At 44.0% G+C, this 21,887-nt stretch overlaps 1 protein-coding gene across 1 annotated transcript in view; it reads left to right on the top strand.

The window, feature by feature from the left end:
• ALK (ALK receptor tyrosine kinase) overlaps window positions 1-21,887 on the top strand; it is a 970,895-nt gene that overhangs the window by 932,324 nt on the left and 16,684 nt on the right. The window contains exon 21 of the mRNA XM_027850364.1: window positions 19,788-19,885. Within this exon, the coding sequence (XP_027706165.1) occupies window positions 19,788-19,885 (98 nt within the window). The remainder of the gene's footprint in view (window positions 1-19,787; window positions 19,886-21,887) is intronic.

Below are 21,887 nucleotides of genomic sequence, written 5' to 3' on the forward strand. Positions count from 1 at the left end.
GAGATATGCCTTGTTTAGGATCTGACACTTGAGCTAAGCCCTGAATGGAACCAGTAATCAATCCCAGGAGGCAGAGTTGGGGAGGGAGATATTGTAGGAATGAGTCAAAATCTATGCCTGTGAAAAAGGCACGGTGGTAGGAGGCAGATTGTTACATGTGGGGAATAAGAATCGGGTTAATTAGTTTGTCTGGAACTTAAGAATGTGTGAAGGGGAGGATCAGTAACTTAGTAGGAAAAAAAGGGATAGGACTGAGAGCAGAGAGACTAAAAAAGTATAAAAGGAAAGACATTCTGTATGGTGTCAACATGGGAGAAATGGATTAACATTAAAGGAGGATCTCCAGAACTTAGAAAGATAACAGATGTACCTGGGGCTTGGAACCAGAAGGCCTAGGTTCTCTGATTCAATAAGGAACTATTCTCACTATCCAAAGGGCACTGTGAGAATAAATGTTGAGAGCTGAACCCTGTGGGGAATCAGTTTGAAATCATCCAAGGGCCACTTGAGAAGGAGAGAGGAACAGGGGAAATCCTCTACCCTTCCCCCAGAAGTTCCCTCCAGAAAGTGGAAGCCTCTGTTTGTGTCCTCAACATTTTCAGAACCAGCTAGAGCAAAGAGCTCATTACAAGGAAGGGGTTTCTAACAGTAAGAGGCACCTGGTGAAGAAGCTGCTTCAGCTTTGTCGAGTTCATGAATCAGTCGAGCAACAAGTATTTCTTAAGCCCTTACTATGTGCCAGGCACTGTGCTAAACATGGGCCACACAAACAGAAGCCCAAACCAGTCCCTGCTCTCAAGGAACTCACAGCTTAATGGAGGATACCACATGTACATGTAAAGGTATGTACAGAACACACACACACACACAATGAGTACAATACAAGGTAGGGGAGTGTGCCCTACCACCTGAGAAAGGCTTCATCAAAAAGTGGTGCTTGAACTGAGTGTATCCATTGGGATCACAAAGTCACAGACTTAAAGTTGAAAAGGACCAGTGGACTTGGACCTTTAGAACCACTCTCTAAGGCTTCTTCTGTCTTTGTCTTAAGGCAAGGACCATACAGGTCATCTAGTCCAGGGGTGTTAAACTCAAAATAGAAACAGGGAAAACTATACCTAAAGATCCCTGCCTATCACATATTGATTTAGAAAACCACATGTTAACATTATCTTTATTCTGTTGTATTTTTATTTTGTTAAATATGTTCTAATCATATTTTAATCGAGTTCTAGCCAGAGAGTTGCTGGCTTCCCTGTTACTAGAAATGTTAAAGAAACTATATGACTATTTGTTGGGGTGGGGTGGGGAAGGGAGTTCAATTCCCCATATGTATCCCTTTCCACCATTGTACTTTATTTGTGCCCACTCTTCCCATGGACGCCATGTATATTTGTAGGACAGTGTACCCCAGGCTCCTGGGTGAGAATATTTTGTGGATACTGTTCTTATTGTGCCTTTTTAGTAAATGCCTTTGCTTTGGATCGGTTATGTCTACACTGGATCACTGTTACTTGGAAACACACTGGTGGGGACTTGTGAGCTATATTTTTGGAAGGTTGGCCTCGAAGAAGTACCGTTGAGCATGAGTCCTACAATGATATCCCTCCCCCCCAAAAAAAGTATCACTTCAATATTTCTAGGATCTGCGATTTCACTGGCCTGGATACTTCCTGCCCTGATACAGATTACAATCCTTCTATACCAGATGGCCTTGAAGAGATCCTAGACCTGAAAAATCAATCACTCTATAGCCAGCCTGCTGATGATTAGCTAGGTGGTAGGAGTTATCATGGTTTGGGCTCCTCTCACTTCTATGCTATGATGAGGCAGTAGAGTAGGACCTTAAGTCCTTTGTAGGCTCCCAAATCCTATAAAATAAGTCAAAGAAGGAAATGACAGACCACTCCAGTATCACCCAGGAAAACCCCAAATGGGGTCACGAAGAGTGTGACACAACTGAAAAATAGCTAAAAAAAAAGTTTGTTCTGGAGCCCAGGTTCTTTCTGCACTCTGGCTTCAGAACGGATCCTGTCAAAATGCCCAGGTTCAGATACAGTGATCTTGAGGCCTTTTTCCCTCTATCAACTTGGAGGGGCGGCCACCTCCTTCAAGGGCATTTTGTTAAATTATCCACGTGAACATTTACATCTTTGAAATCAGCAGACATTACAGATCAAGGCTTGGTTTGTTTCACTGGTTGTCTAGACTTTAAAAAGTGACGGAGAAAATGTGAGTAATGTAGATTAAAGTTAAGCGTGTTGTACACACATTTTTTTTTCAGAGAGCTGGTCTTTAAACCTTTAGCAATCTCCTATCCAAGAGACTAATTCCCACTTTTTCAGGAGGGAGAAAGGAGAGGGAAAAGAATACACACTTATTAAAGACCCATTAAAAGCTTTACAAATATTATTTCATTTAATAAAATAAGACTTTATTTTATCAAATAAATTTAATTGTATCTCATTTATGAGCCTGTTGTTCAGGTTTTGGTTTTTGTTTTTGTTTTTGTTCCAGTGATGCCTCACTCTTCATGACCCCATTTGGGGTTTTCTTAGCAAAGACTGAAGTGGTTTCCATTTCCCTCTCCAGCTCATTTTATAGATGAGGAAACTGAGACAAGCAGGGTTAAGTGACTTGCCCAGGCTCTCACAGCTAGTCAGTTTCTGAGTCCAGATTTGAACTGAGGTTTTCTTGACTCCAGGCCTGGCACTCTGTCCATTGTGCCACCTTGCTATCCAGGATTTTGTCATTTGTTTAGCCATTTCAATCGTGCCTGACTCTTTGTGACCTCCATTTGGTTTTTTGTGGGGCAAGGATCCTGGAGTTATTTGCCATTTTCTTCTCTCTCTCATTTCACAGAACTTAGGAACCTACAGAGCACTTAAATCAACCCCTAATTCAGCTCTCATAAGCACTTGGGTATAATTATTTAAGTCACCCAAGCCTAGTTACTGATCTGCCTAAGGTAGGAGCTATGTTTCTAACTGTTCTCAGGCATAGACACATACCTTCAAATGGCCTTCCTCCTCCCAAGCTAGTCAGTGGCATCCTGCTGGACACGGGAGCTCTCGATGCGCCAACATTGTCTTGACTAGAACAAAAAAGACTTTACTTCTTTTTGAACTGCACAAATACATGGCCCAAATTGCCTCAAATAAGATAAAGTTGTTGAAATTCCTCTGAAATAAAATAAAAACCTGGCCACAGTGGGAGGCAGATGCCGTGAGGGCCCCAGGAGTGTGAACTGTTTACTAATTTTAAAATCCACTTGTTCACGAATTTCTGCATGTTTTTATGGTCTATATTCTCTCTCTCTTTTACATATATATGCGAAATATATACATACATACACATATATGCATTTAAAATATACTTCTGGGCAAAAGGAAGGAAGATAGAATACCTATAGAAACTAGAGAGATGTAGCAGGTTACTGGAAGCAAGGAGAAAAGTTGAAATTGTGTCATAAATAACTGTGTTGTCCCCCACAGCCTACGGTAGTGGAAGCGTCTAGCTAGGGTATCGAAGTAAAAGGATTGGTCATTGTCATTAGTGTTGTCAATCAGGTGAAGCCCATCCCTCAAAATGCAGAGGAGCCCAAGCTGGGTTGAAAGCAGAAAAGTTTTATTAGGAGGAAAATCAGACACTAGTGCCACGACCCCCAGTACAAGATAAAAAGGAGCCCACAGCCCAGGAGAGGCAGGAGAGATTCATACTTGAAAACCACAAGAGGAGGTTCAGGGAGGCTTTGTGAAAAAGAATGGACAATCTTTCCCAGAACAGGTGGACACAGAAGCAGGGTGTTTTGCAGGGACAGTTGAACACAAGGCTGGTTTGGGCTAGTCTGGAGGGGGCAGGACGAGGTGAGGGGTACAGCTCAGCAAGGTCAGCCAATGAACACCAGCAAAGGCATCTGGGAGTGAGCATGACTTTGGCTCGCTGCAGGCTGCTGATTGCCTCCTTTCAGCAAACAGGCTTACTCTGTGTCCAGTGCATCTGCGTGGTAAGGTAACGCATAGAAAACAGACATACTAATCTCAAGGGTCCTTCCACAGTGGCCACTAGGTTTGGCTGTAGCCAGTGGGTTTGGCAATGAAAAGAACAGATCCAAGTAAGTCTTGGGGCTGGGAGAAAGGGCAATCTTCTCTTTTTTTTTTTCCTTTTTTTGATAGTTTATTTATTTTTAGTTTTCAACATTCGCTTCCATAAGATTTTGAATTTTAAATTTTCTCCTCCTTCCACTCCTCTCCACCCCCCCCCCAAGATGGCATGCAATCTGATATAGGCTCTACATATACATTCATGTTAAGCATATTTTCCCATTAGTCATGATATAAAGAACAATTAGAACTAATGTGGGGAACCACAAGAATGAAGCAATAAAACCAAACAACAAAGGAAAAGGAGAGCAAATAGTATGCTCCCATCAGCATTCAGACTCCATATTTCTTTCTCTGGGTGTGGATAGCAATTTCCAGCATGAATCTTTTCAAGTTGTCTTAGACTCTTGTGTTGCTGTGAAGAGTGAAGTCCTATCGAAGTCAGTCATCGCACAGTGTGGTTGTTATTGTATACAGTGTTTTCCTGGTTCTGCTCATTTCACTCTGCATCAGTTCATGTAAGTCTTTTCAGGTTTTTCTGAAGTCAGCCTGTTCATCATTTCTTATAGCACAATAGTGTTCCATTACATTCATATACCACAACTTGTTCAGCCATTCCCCATTTGATGGGCATCCCCTCAATTTTCAATTCTTTGCCACCACAAAAAGAGCTGCTATAAATATTTTTGTACATGTGTGTAATCTTCTCTTTTCTGTGATCTTTGTGCTTTACCAGAGCAGCCAGGGGGCTGCCAGTGTATCCTTATCTCTTCAGCCTTGGGCATTTTGTGGGACTCAACCATACTCAGTAGCTGCAGAAGCACAGAGAAGCAGTAAGATCATTCATGTGTTCTGACCTCGCCACACCACAGAATAGAGCAGTGTCTTTATTGTGAATCTTCTCCAGATCCTAGTGTCTCTCCCCAAGTTACTTACTTTTTTATATATTCTCTATATATTTACTTTTATACCCTGTCTCCCCTAAAGAATATAAGTTCCTTCAGGGCAGAGACTGTTTTGTTTTGCATATAGTAGGAAAGAAGGGAACAAGTTTTTATTAAGTGCCTACTATTTGAACTCATCTTCCTGACTCCAGGCCCAGCATTCTATCTTCTGTGCACCCTACTTGCTTCTGGGACAGAGTTCTCAAATTTTTGGGTCTCAAGACCCCTTTATACTCTTGAAAATTATGGAGGACCCCAATGACCTTTTGTTTTTATGGATCATATTTATTGATGCTTACCATATTGGGAATTTACAAGAGAAAAAAATTAAATATTTATTCATTAAAAATAACAGAAACAATAACATGTTAACATAAATAACATATTTTTATGAAAAATAATTACATTTTCTAAAACAAAAATTAGTAAGAAGAGTGGCATTATTTTATATATTTTTGCAAATCTCTTTAATGTCTGGCTTAATAGAAGATGCATTTAATCTGTTATAATAGGTTGTTTTGGTTGAAGTATACAAAGAAAATTTGGCCTCACAAAGATATGTAGTTGAGAAATAGAGGAGTATTTTTAATTGACAAAAAACATCTTATTATTATGAAAAGAGTTTTAACCTTGTGGACCCCCTAAAAGGGTCTCTGGAACTGCAGACCATGATTTGAGAATTGTTCTTCTAAGAAAACTAGACGGAGCGACTCTTGATCGGGCAATAGCTTTGACAGATAAAAGGAGGTTGGAAGGCTAAAGATATTTTATGGGCTTTAAGCTCAAGGTCAAACTGTGTTTGAGGAGCCCCATTGAAAACTTGACAAGACTAACTTCTATGTTAGAGACACAAGGAGGCCAATCACAGATAGCTAAGTTAATGATTTTTGACAGTTACTAAGGGGTTGGGAAGAGGCAATCTCGGTTGAGATATTTAGGAAAGGTTTCAACGAAGTAAAGGAACAGTTAGTGGGGCCCCTGGTTCCTACAGAGCTGCCTGTTCATTGTTCAAAGTGCTGTTCATTGATCATCTATCTAGAGTCTTCATACCTTTCCAGCCTTCTTGTACTTTACTCTGGCCTTTTCAGGGGCAATCCCCCATGCCTGAAATGTTTTCCCTCCTCAGTTCCACCTCCTGGATCCCAGGCTTCCTTCGAGACTCAGCTCAAATCCCACCTCCTGAAAAAGGTCTTTTCCAGTACCTCCCCACTGCTGGTGCCTTCCCTCTCAGATTAATTTACACTTCCACTGGCTATATCTTGTAAATACAACTTTTTGCATGTGGTCTCCCCCATTCCAATGTGAGCTCCTTGAGGAAAGGGACATTGTTTTTAGCTTTCTTTGTATCTCCAGGGCACATAGTAAGTGTTGAATAAATGATTGCTTACTGATTGCCTGACTGATGAAAGCAGAAAGATGAATTCGTAAGCATAGAGAAGAAGCAGTTATGGAGGCAAGAGAGCCAGGGCCTGTGTCACAGCAAGAAGACATTGGTCTCCCAGGATATGTACTAGGGTCTTTATGGCCTTTGCTGTCTTTGTTTCTTTGTGAGCCCAGTCATTGGGCTCAACTATGTAGAAAAGATCCCTTTCCATTCCGTTTCCTCCTAAAATCTTGGGAAAACGAGGTCAAACAGGAAAGAAACATAAGTTTGTGTAGAAGGAGGGAAGCCTGTCAAGAATTAAGATGGGGAGGAGAGAGAGGATGAAGCAGGGTCAAGATGGCTTGGCCCCACCCTTCCCCAGGGCAAAAAAAAAGAGAGCCCAAGTGTTGATTGGTTTTTGGGGGAGAAGGAAGGATGCCTCTGCAACAGGAGTCTATACCAGAAAGGGTACTTCCCCTGCAGGATCGAGTGTAGGAAATTTGGGAAGGAGGGGCTTAGTGTGCTAAGAGGCCATCCCCCTTACATGGTAGGCAGATGGTCACATGGAGCAGATAGTCCTGGGTTTAATCTGTATTATGATAACTCGAGGTGGGATTTGGACTCTCATGGAGGAGGCAGTGTAATCCTCAATCTGAATGAATTCAACTCATAGTTTCCAAAAAAAAAAAGAAATAAAAAACCTGGGTACATGCCCAATATGTGCCCAAGATCACTATTTTAGCTATGGACACCTCCCTTTAGGCTAAGGTGGGTGGAATTCCTCCTGAATACAAAGACTTAAAGGATTCTTCTAGGGAAGAAAGAGTGGGCCAATTGTTCCAGCAGAGTGATTAGGATCATCCCAGAGACCCCTCCTACCCCCATTCCCAAATACATGAATCTGTGCGTCAAATAAGCAGGAGATGAAAAGTTACACCGGTACCTACATGTGAGCATAAAGAAGTGATTCAACCAGCCTTCATGGTTGCCAGCATTGACATCTCTTTCTTTGTACCCCAAAAGAAAGAAAGCCAAGCCCCTACACCCATTATTGAGAGACCCAACAAAACCATTTGTAACTGCTGCTCTCACTAATCTTGGATAGTCTCTGTTAGAGTTCAAGAAGTAAGACTATAACAAAGCCAGATTCATGAAGGGCATTTACCTTCTTCAAATTAGACTTTGGAATGAGTGGAAGACAACCTAGCAGATGCAGTTTGGACATTATGAATACTTGGTCATGCTTCCAAACATATGATCGGTGAAAAATTCTGGTGAACCTTCTCAATCCACACGTTGTAGATAAAGATGACATTTTAATTTTCTCTCAGCCTAAACAAGATCATATTGTTCATATGCAAGGACTCACCTGGTTCATTCACCGTGGCTTGTATTGCAAGGCTGAGAAGTCTGATTCTTCTCAAGTAACCTTCTCAAGGTTTATGCTAGGTCCTGAAGGGCTATGCATACAAGGGGCAGGAGTCAAGGCCTGGCAGTATTTCCTAGGAATATAACATGGCTACACAAGTTCATTGTAGGGCTCTGAAAACTGACAGAATCTCTGAGTTTCAGGAGACAAAGGTATTTGAAGGCATGTGTTGCCAGGAGCTCAGAAACCGGAAGCCAGGTGCATGTTAAGTATACCCTCTGGGTATGCCTTATTCCCCACCATTTGAGAATGAGACTGTAAACCTGATGCCTGGTGTGAGTTTAGTCTAGCAATAGGAACCCAATCACAGGATAATTACTGACACGGAGGGCCAGCCAGGCTCCCAGGCTTGCTTTGCCATCAGCTCCCTTGTAGTGGGTGCAGCAAGCCAACTTGCTTGCTTGGGAGCTGATCAACTTGGAAGCTGATCCCCCCACCCTTGTAGCCATGCCTTGCTCAGTCATCATAGAAGCCTGGCAGAAAACTGATTCTGCCCCCTTGCTATGGCTGACAAATTCTTAACTCTACCCTTTATTTCTATGATTCAGTCACTTGGCATGGTGAAATACTTTTCTCCTGATACCTCTTTCCAAATTCTCATCCCTATCCACTCATCCCTAAGCCACCTCAACCCCTATTCTCTACCTTTCACTTCTACTGTGCCCTCTGAAATTCATGCCCCTTTACTAACAATCTCCCTGTTATCCTACATCTCTTTATCTCACATTCTTTCCATCTTCCAGCACTCACAGAAACCTGGTTCTCTTCAGAAGACATTTCACATTGGCCATACTCTCTAATGCTGGTTGGAACAGGAGGGATCTGCCCACTTCTTGCTATTTACTGCTAAGCCCAGACCCTCCTAATGCCACCATCACTCTGAAGCCTTCCATCCTTTAAGATTTACTCCATCTGTGCATACCAGCCCATCTAAATGCTTATTTCTATAATCTAGGTGCTCTTCTCTCATTTCTCAAGGAGTTCAGTACCTGATTTACAGTCTTTCTTTTCAACTCAGTCCTCACCCTTCACCCATGCAAATTTCAATATACTCATTGATGTTCCCTGGCCTCTCAGTGCATCAACTTCCTCAATTCCCATCACAGATAACTTCATGCTGCCTCAGTCACTCACAGGGACAGTCAGACCATAGACCCCACCATTACCTATAACTGCCACCTCTGTGATCCTGAATTATGAAATTTTCCTCTCTGATCATCATTTCTTATTCTTTTTCCTCATTGTGAATTCTAGGTGCACCATACTTCTCTGTTATCGGAATCCATCATCCTTGCTCTGGTCTCTCATTTCTTCGTAGTCTTGATCACAAAGTTGACTGGTTCAACTCTATACTTTCTTCCACCAATGGGTCTCTCCCCCCCACACTACTATTTTTAGACATAGTTACCCACATATGTGCCATATCCCTCTGTTAGACTATGTTGTCAATCATTAAGCCTAGATTACCCCCACCACCTGCCTTTTATGTTTTTACTTCCATGCTGCTGAACACTGCAGGGAAAGCCATGCAACCATACTGACTGGATCCATTACAAATTCATTAACTAGTCTCAAGTGGTTCCTCCCTGCTATAGGCAATCCTTTTATTCTTCGCTGATTGATTCCTTAGCAAAACAGCAGCTCAAAACCTTCACTTATCTCTTGATTATGGAATCACCACCTCCTTCCTCCTCTCTTACTAGACTTCTATACTTGCTCTCTTCCTTCTACTAGACTGAGAAAATCAAGGCCATCTACTGTGAGCTTCCTTATCTCCTCTATATATCAAAGCTCTTCAGTTTTTCCACTCATCTTCTCCTCCATTCCTCTAATCTCCAAAGGAGAAGTAGCCCTTCTCCTGGGCTCTTGGTCCCATCTAGTCCCGTCCCTTTTCTTCTGGAAGCCGACCATCCCACTCTCTCATCTTGTCTCTCCCTTTCAACTGGTCTCTTTCCTTTTGCCAAAAGAAAAAAAAAAATACCCAGGTCCTTACTTCCTTAAAAAAAAGTCAAAGACTTCACTTGACCCTGCCGTGGCCCAACCCCTAGTCCTATCTCTCCTCCCTTTCTTTGCCAAATTCTCAGAAAGTGTGATCACTCCTCACAATCCACTCACTTCTCAAGCCTTTACAATCAGGCTTCTAAGTCCAGGATTCTACTGAAATTGCTGACTCCAATGTGACCAAAAATCTTTTAATGGTTAAATCCAATGACCTTTTTAATTCTTCCTTCTTATTAACTGCTCTGCAGCTTTTCACTCTATTAACCACCCTCCACGCGCAGGAACTCCTTCCTTGGTTTCTCTACTGCTGTCTCCTATCCTTTCTCTTCATTTATGTTGACTTTTGTCTGGACAATAGCCTCTTTTTCAGGCTCCCTGCTTCTAGTCACCACCTCCTCCAACCCCTCCCCCACAGATCCACCAGAATAGTCTTCCTAAAGAACTTCTGACCACTTAGGTTGAAAAGGTCGAGGTCCTCCACTGCATCCCGGGACCATCTCCAGTTGTCCTGATCTATAGCTGGCCACCGGACCCTGATAGCTCCAGAGGAGAAAGGGAGGCTGGTGACTTTGCACAGCCCTCCCTCACTTAAATCCAATTCACTTGCACATCTAGCATCCCCTCCCTGATGTCATGGTCCTCTTCAAGAATGAAGGATAAGCAGCAACTCCCTCACTCAAAAAACTTTCAGAAGCCCCCTATTGCCTCTAGAATAAACTACAAACTCCTTAAGCCTGGTCTTCAGGGTCCTCTACAATCTGGCCCCAAGTTACTTTTCCAGTCTTATTTCACATTACTTTCTTCTGACATTCTGTTCATCAGCCAAAATCAACTACTAAGTGTTCTCTACACTCCACATTTCTATCAGTTCCCGCAATGCATTAGCATAAGCCGTGGCCCCTCCCCTGACTCACCCATGCCTGGAATGTCCCCCTGCCTCCTGTTCATCTCTCAAGGTTTCTCTTCCTTCAAGGTTTCTCCATGAAGCCTACCTTGATGCTCACTGCTAGCTGGTCATGCTCTGTCCCTTCTCAAATTACTTTGTATGTGTTGCCTCCCCATGACTGACTGTAAGCTTCTTGAGGACAGGGGCTGTGGTTCTTGACTTTGTTTCCCTAGTGCCTAGCACACTGTCTTGGAGATTACACACACACACACACACACACACACACACACATTTGGGGGGAGGGGGAGAAGGAGAGAGGGAGTTAGACTGAGATTTCATTGGTCTAGGGAATTCCCTGTAAGGACACCCCTTCTCCCACTGTGGCTCATGGCAGTGACAGGTTATGTGAGTTGTCCAGGGTAAGGCAGCCATTGAGTGTGTGTCAGCTGCACTTTTCCTGTCTTTTTTTTTTTTTTTTGGTTAGGCAATGGGGTTAAGGGACTTGCCCAGGGTCACACAGCTAGTAAGTGTTATCTGTCTGAGGCCACATTTGAACTCAGATCCTCCTGACTCCAAGGCTTGTATATAGTAGGCACCACTTAAGAAATACCTGTTGAATAGAATAGATTTGAACCTTTCACCTGTTTGTTAAAGAAGGGACAATAGCAAATATGGAAAGTTGAGCAGGAGGACATCCTTTGACTTTTTTGAAGTAGATAGGAAATCAAAACATTTATTAAGCATTTACTGTGTGCCAGGCACTGCTAAGTGCTTTATAGATCTGATCCTCACAATAACTCTGGGAGATACAGGTGCTGCTGTTACGCCCATTTTGAGGAAACTGAGGCAAAGGTTAAGTGACTTGCCCAGGATCACACAGCTAGGAAGTGTCTGAGGCAGCATTCAAACTCAGGTCTTCCTGCTTCTAGGCCAACTCACCACCTACCTACCACAGCCAGAGGACTGTGCACCTTCAAATGCCCTTTATGTTGTGGAGACTGATACTTCTCAGGTGGCTCCTGGAGGTACTCCTGGGGTTGGAAGGGACTCCAAAAATAGATAGTTGTTCAGCTACTCCTCATATACCTCCCCACAAGAAGGCAGACAAATCAAGGGGTTAAACAGTTTCTGCCAGGCTACCTGGCACGCTACTACAAATGGCACAGTCTGCTAAAAATAAAGTTCTGGGTTCTGCCATTGGCTTGTTGACCTTTTCAGGAATCCTCTGGGTTCTCCCTGATGCATGTGGCTAGCAAATATCCCAGAGACCCAGCAAATGTTAGGGGTTGGAACCCAGATGCTCAGCCTCCTGCTCACCGTGAGATGACTCAGCAGTAGTGGCCCTGTCGTTCTGCCCTACTGCGCACCGCAGCACCAGTCTGAATCCTGGTCCTGCCCCAGGCCCAGCCCTGCATCCCGAAGATGGCAGAATGCTTTGGCAGAGACCCATGGGTGGAAAAGTCAATTTGCAAACATCAGCCAGAGATGGGGAGCCCTGATCAACTTGGTCCCCAGGGTTAGCATCTGGAAGTGGTTAATGACTTTACTGTCCCAGTTGTTTTGAGATGTTAACATTCCAGGTATCCAGAGAGAACTCAGCTGGCCATTCTGATGAGGACTAAAGCCCAAGAAGACACAAACTGGGAGAAACTCCTCCCTATATGACCTCCAAGGTTCAAAAACAAGCCCTGCTTTTGCAGGAACAAAAAATATTTCCCTCAGGAGGGAAAAAAAAAAAGCATTTTCTGACATCAGCAGAATGAGTGGATTTTCCCTAAGGGCTTCCATTAAATATGTGAATTTAATTTTTTGTCCAAAAAATGCAGACAAGTCTGCTGCCCTAGATATACACACAAGCTTTACCTACCTACTTCTCTTCTGTCCCCCCAGGATCCCTTAGGCCTCTGGAAGAAACCAGCACAACCACAGCAATAGCATCCAAGTGGTAGTGTTCTTTGGGAAGGCTCTCAGGCCCTTCCCCTATCCTGGATTATTTATACCGACACAGAATGAGGATTTAAATCATAGGCCTGCAGTATTTTAGCCCAGGAAGGGACCTTGGAAAACAAAGGTAGCTGACATCTGTAGAGCACATTAAAGTTTGCAGAGCATTGAACGTAATCTCATTTGACTCTCACAACAACCGTGGTAGGCAGCTTCATTTTACAGAGGAATGATTAAGAGAGGGAGTGACTTGCTCAGGGTCACAAAGGCAATAAGTGACAAGAGTGTACTGGGGTCAGCTTGAAAGGGCTCTCAGCCAGTTGGTTCATATTAGGTGTGATTTACTGGTTTGTTGATTGTCTAGACTTAGGAAAGTGATGGAGCCAATGTTAATAATGCAAATTCAACTTAAGTGAGTCCTACACACACACACCATCACCCAACCTGGTTGTTAAACATTTACTAGCACACCCCTGAGTGTGGGAGGCTTAAATCCAAGTCTTCCTGTCTCTAAACACAGCACTTTGTACACTACATCATTTTACCTTTAGAGACCATCTAGTCTGACCCCTTATTTTATGAATGAGGAAACTGAGGCCCAGAGAGAGAAGTAATGCCTACTTAGGATGCATGCACAGCCAGTAAGCAGCAGAGCCAAGATTAGACTTCTGCCTCATCTTTCCCTGAAAAGCTCAAAATCACATAGTGGGTGTGGAAAAAGAAGAAAGTAATAGGCCAAGGGATTGAGATCTGGCTACCACCACCCACAGTGAGCTCCTGCTTATAGTTATTTGGGCAATGCAAGTCTGATTGCTTATTTAACATTCTCAAAGTCTATTTACCTTCAGAGGGAAGGAGTCTAAATCACAGAATGGTGATACAAGATTTGTGGGGAGGGGGATAAGACTGGGGAGAGGAGAGGGGAAAGGAACCATAGGGTAAAAAGGACTCATCAATTGGAGTGCAAAAGGTGGGTCACTGGCAACCTTAACTTCAACTCTCTGGCAAGGAGAGTTTATGAACTATTTGAGTGCTTTATGGTTTTTCCATATCTGTTTATGGACTACCTCCCTCACTCAATCAATAAGCATTTATTGTTCCTCTGAGTGCATTTTCTAAATTTTCTGTGTGGTGAAGTAAAAGCTGTCTGTGACTTGATTTGTATTTGTTACCTTTAGTGCTTCTACGGGATCAGGGAACTCCCTTTACCCAAATCTTGAGGAACTTAGAGATGAGCTCTACATAATCTACATTTTGCATATTTCTCTAAAAGTAAATTCTAGGATACCACAATAACCCAAAAGTGAGACACAGACCCTCCTGGGGTCAGCATCTGAGTTCAAACCCAGGCATTGTGAGCCCAGAGGTTTGGGGGGACCCTGGGCCACAGGTTACATTATTATTCTTTGCTAGCTAGCTTCTCTCATCTTTTTAACACCAAAATTCTTCTGGGGATTTTCATATGGCTTCGAGTCATGGAAGAGTATGGTGTCTGAAGAAGAGAAGTTTTAGATCAACCAAAGGAAAAGAGAGAAGTGCATAGTGGGCAGGAATATGCTGGCAGCAACACTTTACGGATGAGAAATTATACAGAAAAGGGGCATCATCGGAGAAATGTATGACTGGAGGAAAGAGAGCCAGGCTGATGACACGGATAACTGATGGGCAGCTCACATATTCCACTGCTGTCCATGCAACATCAAGAGAGTCACAGTAAGGCCCCCACACAATGGAGGACTCCCTGTGACAAAGGGAGGGGAAGACATGGATCGGGGTCCACACACAATGGGCACCATGCCACCTGTAATAATTGAAAGACATCCATGAGATTACAAACCCACTGGAGGATTGGTATGGAGCATGGAAGAGAAATAAACAACACACTGCCACCCTCAGTGTGTTTGTAGTCTGCTTGGGAAGGAAAGCCACCAAAATAGGAAATAGCTATGAAAACAAAAAAGTGAGTAAATGAGTGTGAAATTCTGGGGAAGAGAGGCTCTTTCTCTCTTTCTCTTTCTCTCTCTCTCTCTCTCTCTCTCTCTCTCTCTCTCTCCCTCCCTCTCTCTCCCACCCTCCCCCCCTCTCTCTCTCTCTCCCCCTCTCTCCCCCTCCCCCTCTCTCCCTCCCTCCCTCCCCCTACTCCATCTCCCTCCCCATCTTTTCCCCCCCTTCTCTCTCCCCACTTTACCCCCTCTCTCCCTCTTCCCTACTCCCTTCTCTCTCCTTTCCACTCTACACTTGTGTCTTTCCCCCCCTATCTTTCTCCCCCCCCCCCCCCCCCCCGCCTCCCCCCCCCCCCCCCCCCCCCACTTCTCATCAATATTAGACTTCAGCCCCTAATCAGTATGGTGGCAGGTCCTGCAATCAACTTGGTGAGAATACAGAGCTGTGGCCTTTGTCCAAAAAAGGGGAGCCTCCCATTGATCTGGCCTGCACCCTGGTACCTTGCCAGGAGGGCTCAGTGAGCTCTTTGTTGACTGGTTCCTACGGACTGGAGCTATCTCCTGAGTGTTAAGTGAGGCTGAGGCGGGCAGCCAAGGGGTTAAAAGGAAAGCAGTGCCCTTCTTTTCTCCTTCCCTCCCCCTCCTCACCCACCTTGCTGCACTCTCGTTTTGAAATCAAAGGGAAAGAGGGAGAAGGATAGAGTTGTTTCACAGATCAGTCTTGTAGAACGAGGGAAGGGTCTTCTAACGATCCATCCTTTTCAGTCAACCAATCATCAGGAGGCATCCCTGTCACTGAGGGCCAATCAGAGGAGTTCATTGTGTCCTCCCAAAGAAGCACTTGTATCCAAAGATTCTCTGAGAGGGGCTGGCTAGGGAACAGGTCTAGTTCAATGGGAAATATGCCTTCCAACCAAGGTCCATGCCCTGGAATCTCAAGTTGATTCAGTAACCTACCAAACTGGTCAGCCCTGCTGCACTCTTTTTAAACTTACCTACTGGTAAACGTTTAACAACAGGCTCTGGGAGGTGAAATGTATATAGGACATACTTTGACATTTAATCTGCATCCTTGACATTTTCTCCATCACTTTCTTAGCATGGGGCCCAACAAATCTTCAGTAACCCAAACTCCATTTCAGGTTCAGATGAACTTACAGCATGGAAAAATATGGAAAAAGTATTTCATAGGATGGAAAACTCATAGCATTGGAACGAATGTTAGATTTAGAGAGAGAACCTGGTTCAAATCCTAGCTGTGCCACTCAGGCAGCTCACCATCCTAACTCATCCTAACTCCCCGTCTCTGCTCTGACGATCTGCACAGTGTTCTGTGCACACTAGGAATGGAATATTCATCGTCAGAACTTACTCATACCCATGAGTAATGATTCAGATAGGCTGAGAGAAAGGAAGAGGGCATTTGGGGCAAGGAGAATAGGCTGAACAAGAGTCTAAAGATGGGAATGAATACTGCACTGCTTAGGTGACAAGGCTAAGAGTTCTGTTAGGAGAAGGAAATAAGGTAGGATGTGGTCAATTTTTGTCTAAGAATGATTTTGAATAGCTCAAGGTTATCTTTTAGGTAACCTACCAAAACCCAGGGGCAGCTAGGTGGCTCAGTGGATAGAGCACTGGGATGGGAATCAGGACAACTCATCTTTCTGAGTTCAAATCTGGCCTTGGACACTTTCTAGCTGTGTGACCCTGAACAAGTCACTTAACCCTGTTTGCCTCAGTTTCCGCATATATGAAATGAGCTGGGGAGGGCAATGGCAAACCACTCCAGTATCTCTGCCAAGAAAACCCCAAATAGGGTCACGAAAAGTTGGACACGACTGAAACAACTGAACAATAACCAAAACTCAGAAACGTCCCTCATCCTCCCCCTGCCCCATTTTGTTTCAAGCCTGAGAATTACTGAAGTTAAACTTTTTTTCCCCTGAACATTTTGAAATACTTCTGAATAGAAAGAACAGACATTTCAAAAGATTACATGCAGCAGTTTCCTTCCAGGCATTCATATTAATGCCACCCCCTCCCTGTTAGCAACAAGTCATACAAGATTAGCCCCATATCCTTTTTTGATAGGTTTCCTAGACTCACTCCTAAATCAGAGCACTATAGACGTTGTTGTTCAGTTGTTTCAGTCATGTCCGACTCTTCGTGCCCCCATTTGGAGTTTCCTTGGTGGAGATATGGTTTGCTATTCCCTTTTCCAGCTCACTTGACAGATGAGGAAACCGAGGCAAACAGGGTTAAGGGACTTGCCCAGTGTCACACAGCTAGTAAATGTCTGAGGCCAGATTGGAACTCAGGTCATCCTGACTCCATGCCCCATACTCTATACACTGTGCCACCTAAGTGCCCCAAATGCTATAAATATTTACCTAGATTTTAGCACAGCATTTGACCCAGCACTTAGCATAACGCTTGGCACATTTTAGTTACTTAATAAATGTTTGTCGATTGACTTATTGACTCATTCATGCTACTCTTGTGGAAAAGATAGACATGAGACAGGTAACATATCATTTAGGTAGATCCAGAACTTGTTGATGGCTGGACCCAAACGGGTTCTAAGTCAACTTGGAAGGAAATTCTCAGTGGGATGTTTGGCCCAGGAATGGCAGCCCCATGGAATTAACAACTGTGTGTGCTTACCGAATTTGTGGCTGATATAGAGTTGCAAACACAAATTTAAACCTGATGGTAGAGGAAACTGGCGTTAGGAATGGGCTGCCTTGGGAGGCGGTGGGTTCCCTCTCAGTAAAGGTCTTCAAGCAGAGATATGAATATTTGTTGGGTGCCACACAGGAAATTCTTGTCAAGGTGTTAAATGCACTAAATGATCTCTGAGGACGCTTCCAACTCTGAGATTCTTTGATCAAGGAACATGGCGGAGGTTGCACACAGGGCATGAGCTGTTGAGGGTTTAATCACACCTGGTTCAGAGAAAACAAGATGTTTAGATGAAGTTCACATTGCCTGCAATGCTGGGGTACAACTGTCAAACCTGCCCATCTTTTCTGAGGTTCGTGGAGTGGTGCATAGGAGAGTGCAGGAGTAAAGGCAAGGCCTTGGGAAGCTTGTAACAGGCCAGCCGTGGTGGTCCAGGCTTTCCTCCCGCCTCCCTTTGTATAGCCCTGGCTGACAAACCTCTGAGGAACACAGTCAGGACCCCATGTGCATCTGCGTTCCCCAGGGCATCTGTGTGTGGTTCATAATGAGCCCCCTGGTGTGGCTCTGCAGCCAGGACACAGAGTATAACAAAATGATCATCTGAGCTGTCCTGGCATGTCCTGAAGATGCCTGAATCTTCCAGAATCAAGAGCCACATCTAATCCATGGACTAAGCTGGACTAAGCTTATTTATCCACTAGCAGAAAAGATTGCCCAATGGTGCACATGTTACATGGCACACACACCCCCCCATCTCCACCTTGCAAAATCCTCCATGTTTTTTAAGGCCTAATTCCACTTCTATGTCCATGAAGCTTTTTTGGAAGGGATGTCTCTTCAGATCTCTTGCAGCACTTTTATCTTCTTGTAATGAGGATAAAATGAGGCAGCCTCATCTTCATTACGCTGTGCTTTTATCCTTGTTGTTATTGTTGTTGTTTTTCAGTTGTGTCTGACTCTTCGTGACCCCATTTGGGGCTTTCTTGGCAGATACTGGAGTGGTCTGCCATTTCCTTCTCCAACTCATTTGACAGATGAGGAAACCGAGGCAAACAGGGTTAAGTGACTTGCCCAGGGTCACACAGCTATGTGTCTTGAGGCAGAATTTGAACTCAGGTTTTCCTGATTCCAGGTCCAGCACTCTATGCATTGTGCCGTATAGCTGCCCTATTCAGTTTTATGTGAGTTATTTGTGTACATCTGGATCACAACCTCTGTCCCAGGTTACTCATCTTTGTATCTCCAGCTGGCCCAACCCCTTTCACTTCATAGATAGGTATTTAATCAACAGGAGACAGCGAGTATAGTGTAAAGTGTCAGACCTAGAGACCTGCGTCTGAATCCCACCTTCTGGTGCTTATTGGTTGTTGTGATGATGGGCAAGTCACTGTCACCTCTCTAAGCCTCAGTTTCCTTATCTGTAAAAAGAGGATGATAAGATAAGATGTATCTCAAAAGGGCTGATGCCAGGCTCAAATAAGATAATGTACATAAAGAGTTTTATAACCTTTAAAGGGCTATGTCAGTTCTAATTATGTGAACTGGAGGGAACAAGGGAGTGAGATAATGAAAGTCCATTTGGAATGGGGAGAGACTCGAGTCTGGGAAAGCAGATGGGAGGCTCACTGTGGCCCTTCAGATGTAATATGCAACAGCTTCTTCAGCGTGGGACTCTAGTAGACCTACTCAGGGATCTCAGCAGCAATAAATGTATCCTCAACTCAGTCAATTACTGTGTCTAAGATTTTCACGCTTATAGAAGCCGAGTAGAATATAGATGTGGAGTCAGGAAAACCAAGGTTAAAAATCCCAGTTCTGACTCTTACGGGTGGTATGACCCTAGGCAAGTCACTTAACTTAATCTCTTATCCTCAGGTTATTCATCTGTACAAGTTGTATAATAATATCTACCTCACAGCATTATTGGGAGGAACAAATGAGAAAATACTCTGCACAGCATAGGATCATAGATTTAAAATATTATCATGGGGCAGCTAGGTGGTGCAGTGGATAGAGCACTGGCCCTGGAGTCAGGAGGACCTGAGTTCAAATCCAGCCTCAGACACATAACACTTACTAGCTGTGTGACCCTGGGCAAGTCACTTAACCCCATTGCCTAGCAAAAAAAAACAACAAAATATTATCATTATTTATTCATATTACATACATATGAGGCAAAGGATGCCATTAGAGAGATGCAGAACCAGAAAAGGAGGTGAACTAATTATATGGCAGTGGCAAAAAATAACTAATAGGCAGCCCACCTGCTCCTCCTTCATTTTATAGTTGAGGGACTGAAGGCCCAGAGAGGTTAAGCTTACCTAGGGTTACACAGTACACGTCAGGACTGGGATTTCAGCACAGGGCCTCTGACTATAAATACAAGCCTCTCTTTCCTGCATGTGAGTTGTGATGATAACTCTTGTTCTCCCTGGTTAAGCACGCATGATCTGCTTTTCACTGGGGGGATGTCATGACTTCTGTCTCTCCAGAACCAGCCCTCCTCCCTGGCTATGCTGGACCTGCTGCACATAGCTCGTGACATTGCCTGTGGCTGTCAGTACTTGGAAGAAAACCACTTCATTCACCGGTAAGTTGGAGGACCTGGCTGTTCTTGCCCCCTCTGGCTTCGGGCAGCCTGGCTTTCATTAGGCTGCGAGGGCACAGACCTGCCCAGAGACAGGAACAAGGGACAGAGCCCGAGAGGCATGCTGCAAAAACAAGGATATTTTTCTTAATCAGCCAGGGATGTGTTCTAAATGATTACTGAATCCACTGAGACTTAAGTTTCCCCATCTGTAAAATCAGCATCGTCATTCTGATTCCAGCGGTAGAAATGTAAATGATTTATTCTGGGAACCTCGGCCGTGTTATTGTACCCAGCATGGGAGGGGGGAGGGAAGAAGCTTCAGCCGCTGATATCATGGCAGTCGCAAACTTTACAGGGCTTCAGAGGGAAAATGGCATGGAATTCAAGGTTTCTAAAACTATGAAATCTGCAAGGATATTTTCTTTACTTCATCAATCTCATTTTCTCCCTATCAAAACCTTACTTTAAATGTTTGACTAAAGGGTATTTAGATCAGAGACCCCACTGGAAGTATTTGCCATGTTACACGTGCTGCTGTTCCTTGTTTATTTATTGTCCTCATATCTGGAGGCCTGAGGTCAGCCTTAAAAGTAAAATGGATTAATGGGCCCTTTGCAAAGCTTGTTCAATCATTTTGTAAGTAAAACTTCACTATTCTTAGTGGGTGGGTGAAAAGCAGCATTTTCCCATTATACAGATTTAGAAACTATAGTGTAGTAGGGCTTTCTCCTCCTCCCCAACCTTTCCCACCCACACACCCCAAGGTGCCCTTAATAAAACCTAGAGGTTTTATTATACAAAGTGTAACCCAGGTCTCGAGCCTGGAGCATCCATCTAAGACTCTTCTCATTGGTAAAAGGTATGATGGTGGAATGCCCTCATGAAGGGATTCCAAAGTTCTCAAGCCCACTCTGCCCCCTGAGTCAGCATTCTCTCTACCAATGAGGAGGGTCTTATGCAAATGCTCCAAGCTTTTGTTGCACTATGTTTGGCCGCCATATTTTTGAAAGGGCATCGCCAAGCTGGAGTGCATGTAGAGAAAGATGAGACACAGGGGACTGCCATAGGAGGACTGATTCAAAGACATGTTCAACACTGTAATGGAAGTGGTGGGCTTCCCCCTCCATAGAGGCTTTCAGATGAAGTCTGCATAAATACTTGTTGGAGATATTTGTGCTTAATCAGGCAAAGCTTAGACCAGATACCTTTGAGGTTCTTTCCAAATCCAAGATTCTCTGGTTTGTCTGTTCTTAACTATGTGGTCTCATCTATCCCCTACCTTCATCCTGGCTGGCTTCACCTTAAGCAGTCCAGACACACGAATGTCTATCAGTTTCTTTAAAAATAGAACAGCAGGCTATGGTCCAATGGAAACAGTGATGGACTGGGCTTCACAGATTAGACAGTCCGTGAGGTCCCTTCCCTTCCAGCTCCAAGATCTAGTTAAGAACTCCATCCCCTACTATGTCGGATGTTCCTTCTTTCAGAAAGCTCTTCCACCTGTTCCTTGTAAAACCTCTCTCAAAACCATATCCTTAATGAAAGAGTGAGGCACCAGTCACCATGCTTCATGGTGAAGAATCAGGGGACTGGGGGGCAGCTAGGTGACACAGTGGATAGAGCACTGGCCCTGGAGTCAGGAGGATCTGAGTTCAAATCTGGCCTCAGACATTTGACACTTAACTAGCTGTGTGACCCTGGGCAAGTCACTTAACCCCACTGCCTAGCCAAAAAAAAAAAAAAAAAAAAGAAGCATGGGATTGGAGGGGACCTCAAAGGTCAACCTCCCAACCAAAGTAGAAATCCTCTCGGTAAAATCCCTGATGCTCTAATTGAGCATTTGATTGAGACAAGGAGCTCAGTCCCTTGTAAGGTGGCCTGTACCATTTAGGCAGGTTTCTAATTGTTAGAACTTTGGTATACAGAGCCCAAACCTACCTGCCAGTGACTTCTACCTGTTTACCTCTTGGTTCTTCTCTCTGAAGCTATTCAGAATAGCCAG

This window comes from Vombatus ursinus, unplaced genomic scaffold (assembly GCF_900497805.2).
Source record: "Vombatus ursinus unplaced genomic scaffold, bare-nosed wombat genome assembly UNPS02009062.1, whole genome shotgun sequence".
Lineage (NCBI taxonomy): Eukaryota > Metazoa > Chordata > Mammalia > Diprotodontia > Vombatidae > Vombatus > Vombatus ursinus.